The sequence below is a fragment of the Trematomus bernacchii genome, unplaced genomic scaffold (assembly GCF_902827165.1).
Source record: "Trematomus bernacchii unplaced genomic scaffold, fTreBer1.1, whole genome shotgun sequence".
NCBI classification, from domain to species: domain Eukaryota; kingdom Metazoa; phylum Chordata; class Actinopteri; order Perciformes; family Nototheniidae; genus Trematomus; species Trematomus bernacchii.
In genome coordinates this window covers 272,501-277,989 of record NW_022987678.1, presented here as the reverse complement: position 1 = coordinate 277,989, position 5,489 = coordinate 272,501, and the positions used below count along the sequence as shown (strand labels likewise).

General features: G+C 37.6%; 1 protein-coding gene across 1 annotated transcript in view; it reads right to left on the bottom strand.

The window, feature by feature from the left end:
• Positions 1–339: 339 nt before the first annotated feature.
• The window catches only part of LOC117487633 (protein FAM184A-like), a 181,859-nt gene continuing 176,709 nt past the window's right edge, over positions 340–5,489 (bottom strand). Inside the window, 1 exon segment of the mRNA XM_034136266.1 lies at positions 340–552. Within this exon segment, the coding sequence (XP_033992157.1) occupies positions 471–552 (82 nt within the window). The 3' untranslated portion in view covers positions 340–470.

Below are 5,489 nucleotides of genomic sequence, written 5' to 3'. Positions count from 1 at the left end.
TTTTCTAGTTCCGAGAAACTGCAAAATAAGTTAGGAAGTTAAAGAAAGTAAAAAATAAAACATCAAACATACGGATGATCATTGTCACTGTACTAAGAGAAAAACTCGCCCACAGTGAAACAATCAATAATTAAACAATCAAATGAGATCAGAGTGATGGGATTTGATGGTCTCTTTACTTCTACTTCAGTCAACAGGAAGTGGATGATAATTACATTGTTTCTTTTAGCAAATGAATGAGAATGAAGTCCTAATTGGCTGAAGTTAAAGTGAATTGATCCCCAAATCTCTCCATGACAATAAAGAACAAATAGTTTTAACATTTTTCGCTTTTTTTTCTTCTTCTTCTTCTTCTTCTTCTTCTTCGCTTGTTTTTCTGTACATTTTTCTCAAAGTTTGGTTGACCTGTACATTTTTCTCAAAGTTTGGTTGACATGCTGAATCCTTGTGTGTTGCGGGTTGGTGGTCGATCAGAAGGAGAAGTACTGAGCGAACCACTCCTGGCGCTGGGCGTCCGGGGACTCGATGGCTGAGTCCTTCGTTTCAGGAGGGCTTCAGGAAATAAACATCCCCACCACAACAACAACAACAGGAAGTAAAGACAGAAGAAGAGAAGTCAGGGAAGGAGCCAGAGGACGTTTCAGCAGAGAACAACACATTGAAAACACTGATAAATAAGAACATCGTGTTGATAAAACTATTACCTTACCTATTTGAGTAAATTGTTCAATTAGTATTGGCTACAAGTGATGCGAAGTAACCAAGTACATACTCAATAAGTCATTTTAAATGCCCTTTGTGTTTCTGTGCACTATATCTTAATACTGTTATTGTTTTTGTAAAGCGTTTTGAATTGCTTTGTGTTGAAATAAGCCGTCTAAATAAATTTGCCTTCAGTACGATTTTGAGGTACTTGTACTTCACTCAAATATTTCTATTTTCTGAGACTGTATACTTATTCTCCGCTAAATCTCTAAGGGAAATATTGCGTATTTGTACTCTGCTACATGTGTCCACAAGCCTTACTTACATAAGTTACAGCCTTTTAACATAAAAGAAAGGGCATGATATGATGCAGAACTAGCACATTATCTATCAACCCAGTAGTCTTTGTGTCTATAAATGCAATACATCATTAAAATAGTTGTGCATATTCTTTGGTGACATATTATCTAAAAAAGTATTAATCACAGAATTGAAATAGTTTGCTATATGGATGTACCCACAAACACAGTACTGCAATACCATCATGAAGAAAATAAATGTAAGATTGTTAAGATCTGTGTGAAGGTGTCTGTCCACAAGGGGGCAGCAGAGCCATTGTCAGTATTTGTGAGCTCAGCTTGTATGGGCTGTGTACAAATTATATATTTGCTACAAATTGTATAAAGTATGCACTTATACTGTCTATCATTTAAACCACATGTATCAAACTCAAGGCCCGGGGGCCAAATCAGGCCTTTGGTGGATTTAATTTCGGTCCGCAGGATAATTTCTAATTACTATTAGATCTGGCCCGCCGGTATATTGCACCTTCACTCAATCCTGAGGGTCTCCTCAGCTCAGAGCCTGACCCCAAACATTGATGAACTTGCACCCAAGATGAGATGCCAAGTATCTGGCTTGAACTAGCATCACAGAGCAGCACACTGAGTTTACATGGATGTTTCCTTCTGCACTTTTTCTCTCACGACAACAGGGCATGATTGGTTTTCTCTTTGAGGGGAATAATTTTTTTGAAGCTGTTGTTGGCCTGTGGAAAAATGTAATCATAAGAAATGACTCTGGAAAAGCTGCAGATAGAGCCATAAGAAATGAATGCAACTGATTATTTAATGTTTAATGTTGTTTTTATAGGCAATCATTTAAGCTTTGTTAGTTCCAGGTTTAATATGTGCAATAAGTTCATTTCAATAAGTTTTGCAATAAACATTGAACCAGTCCGGCCCTCGACTAGTACAGATAATTTTATTTTGGCCCACTGTGTATTTGAGTTTGACACCCCTGGATTAAAACAATAAAATCAAATAAATACAACAATTATGATATTATAGTCAATCTGTCACAGGGGACATTTTCTTTTTATATATTGAGTACTTTCACGGTTAATACATTATGTAACGGTTACTTCAATATTTTTGAGTGCATGTTTTGTGCTTCACTGTTAAAGAATATCAGAATACATGTGTCACTGTTAGCATGTAATGGGCCTATAATAAATGACGTAGCATGATTTCAGCCCTGTGCAATCAGATACTGTCTCACATGCAAAGATACTTTCCACTAAACTATATATCTTTTGACGGTAAAATGTCGATCATTGGCGGTGCGACCGAGTGCATCTGCAGCTACTTCCTGTTCGCTCCTCGGGGAAAACATGTTGTTCCTTAAAAGTTTGGAGCTAATGAGGCTGAGTGTTTGCATCTATCAAAACAAACACCTTCCTCTGCTTCCTTAATTGGCTTCTCCTTTTTACAAACAGTCCCATAACCCCCGGGCGATATATCATTTTTAGGAGGGGCAGGGGAGGGCGGGGGGTCTCTTTTTTGTTTATGTTGTTTCCATGCTTGAAGGAGTCAATTACTTTGGGAAAGGCTTCCCTGCATGATAAAGCGTGTTTGCACAGTGCATGGCCATAATTCAGACTCAGAGGATTCTGGTTTTAATCCATAAAATATTAATTTGCACACGAGATTCCTTATATTAAGTCAAACCTGCAGCTTTCTATCCACCATGAAGAAGCATGAGTGGAATCTACCTTGTGATAATATGTGATTATGATCATTTTTTTCTGTCTTTTAATGCAACTTCATGCTAAATGGATAACATCTGAGTGTCTAATGGCACGTTTCCACTACAGCGCGGAGCACGGTTTAAGAGGGCTGTGACGTCAGCGGCCCGTCTTTGGTTGCGTTTCCACTTGGCCTAGTACCGGCCGGCGGGTCCTAATTCACAGTTTTTCTGGCCTCATAAAATCGCGGGCCAGAGACAACCAGGCTGAGTCGGGCTGAGTATGCTAAACTAGAGAGAGCATCGCTGGCAAGGGGGCTACAACTACAACAAGATGGACATATTTGACCGTGATTTAATTGTAATACACGTTTCAAAATGATGCCGAAGTAACAACATACTGATACCGGTTAGTAAAAACCATGAATTAATGCTTTGTCAAGTCTGCAGACAGACGGCAGGGGAAAAACCTTTTAAAATGCGTGTTTTCTGAATGGAGATTGGCTAAGCTAACGCAGTATGTGCTCCGACCGTCCACACTCACAACAACGGCCTATACAGACATAAATAAAGCAGCGACTGTATTCACCATGACACAGGCAGTCTGTGGTTTGTACTTGTTTAACTTTTGTCTAGTTTCTGAACATATATGAGGAGCTGTGAGCTCTGAGGGCTAACAGCTAACGGCTGTGTTGTTTTTCTGGGGTTCTCTGAAGATCACGTCACGGCTCCGCCTACACTGCGTTACTATAGATACTGCCCCAGTTCCTAAACTGTAATGGAAATGCGCCATAAAGTGAGCCAGTCCTAACGAGGCCTAGCCATACCGAGCGGGGCCGAGCGAGGCCGTGTAGTGGAAACACGCCATGAGCAAGATAACATGACTCCTTATTGATCCATGAGGGGGAGTAGGGCCATGACAAGTGTTCATATATTAAAAGAATATGAATATACAGAAAATACAGGAAACACCAAGATGTCTACAGTATAACATAATAATAATCTGAAGAATAAAAGTGTCCTATTCACTGTGTATGTGCGTTAAGTTGTAGTAAAAATAATATTCATCCATCAAATATGATTTTTAAAATTTGTTTATGTACACATATAGAGATTATGATGACGTGCAATGAGAGAAGAGATGAAGTGAATGGAAATGGCAGCAGTGATGTTTTGATGTTGGTTGGTTTGAAGGATACAGGGGGGGAAATGTGACGGAGAGGACATGATAAAAGAGATTGGCAGAGGATGAAATGATAAATGAAGATCACAGGAAGAAGATAAGAGAGAAGGAGGAAGGACAACATCAGAGGAGAGGAGGTGAGGATGTGACGGCAGCTAAATCCTTCATTTAAAAACAAAAACAATCAAAAGCACATTACTATCCTTTAAAATGTTTGTGTGGCCCAACAGTCCCATCATGATCAGCAAAGGAACCATGTTTGTTTGTGTGCACTTTCAGCATTCAAATGTTCTTTGTTGTCTTTTGATAAAAGAGAATCTGAATGTAAAATGGAGAAAGGTTGCTGTGTTTTACATGTATCAGGAACAAGTGCACTGCTTCTGTCAGAGTGAAGGGAAGAAGGTTCATTAGCAGCTCAGAGGATTTTATTTTAGTTTTGACATTTCAATTTGATATTACTTTTCAAAGAGAATTTGATTTAGGTAAGTTTCATTTTCTTTTTTCAGCTATCATGTCTATAATTAAAGAAGCAGGTTATATATATTATTATATATATATATATATATATATATATATATATACAAAATACATGTTTAACCTTCACATTACTTTAGAGCAGGGGTGTCAAACTCAATTTCATCACGGGCCACATCAGCATTATGGTTGCACTCAAAGGGCCGGTTGTAACTTTAAGACTATATAAAAATACATATATAAATATTTAATATATATAAAATAATGTATTATATTACATGATTGCCTCTGCATTGGATTATTATCACATAGGGTTCATAATTAACTACGTCTGAAAGCAGAAGTCTAGGGCAAATAATTGCAAGTCTCTTCAGTGAGAATGTCATAAAATGATTTAAAAAATAAAAATAAAATAAAAAGTCAAATTCTGAGAAAAAAAGTCAAATTTGAGATGCATTGTGGGACATGTAGTTTATGGGCAACGTGCTTCTGTAAAGTAGCATGTAACTGTATAATAAACATATTATATTCTTTGCAAGCTCTTATGGGGCCACATGAAATGAAGTTGCGGGCCGGATTTGGCCCCCGGGCCTTGAGTTTGACCCCCCTGCTTTAGAGTCTAAAGTGAAGCCATTTCAATTCCTATTGTTCAGTGTCACGAGAGATGACTGCAATTCATGCTGTCACTTTTATTTTGGTAGAGATGTATTTTATCTAAAAAAAAGTTAAAAGAAACATTAACCGGTCAATATTAAATCATCTTATTTTTCTAAAACAATATCGTTTTTATTTTGAGTTTCAAACAAGTTTTTTAAACTAAAACAAATCTTTAATTTGTAGTTTAAGTATACAACAATAACCCTGCTCAGCTGCAGTTGGGAAGGACTATTCTAATGACTAATGTCTCTGGCTCACTATTTAGTATTCCTGTTGGGACTCATGTTAACATTTGACTTAGATAACGTGTGTTGTCTAATAAAAGTTATGAAGATATGAATACTTTAATAAACACTTCAAGGACCCGGTGGTTCAAAGGGCTCAGATTGACAAACGGCTGCTCAGAGGTTCAGTCAGTCTGACTCCAAATGTTTGTCAGGAACAA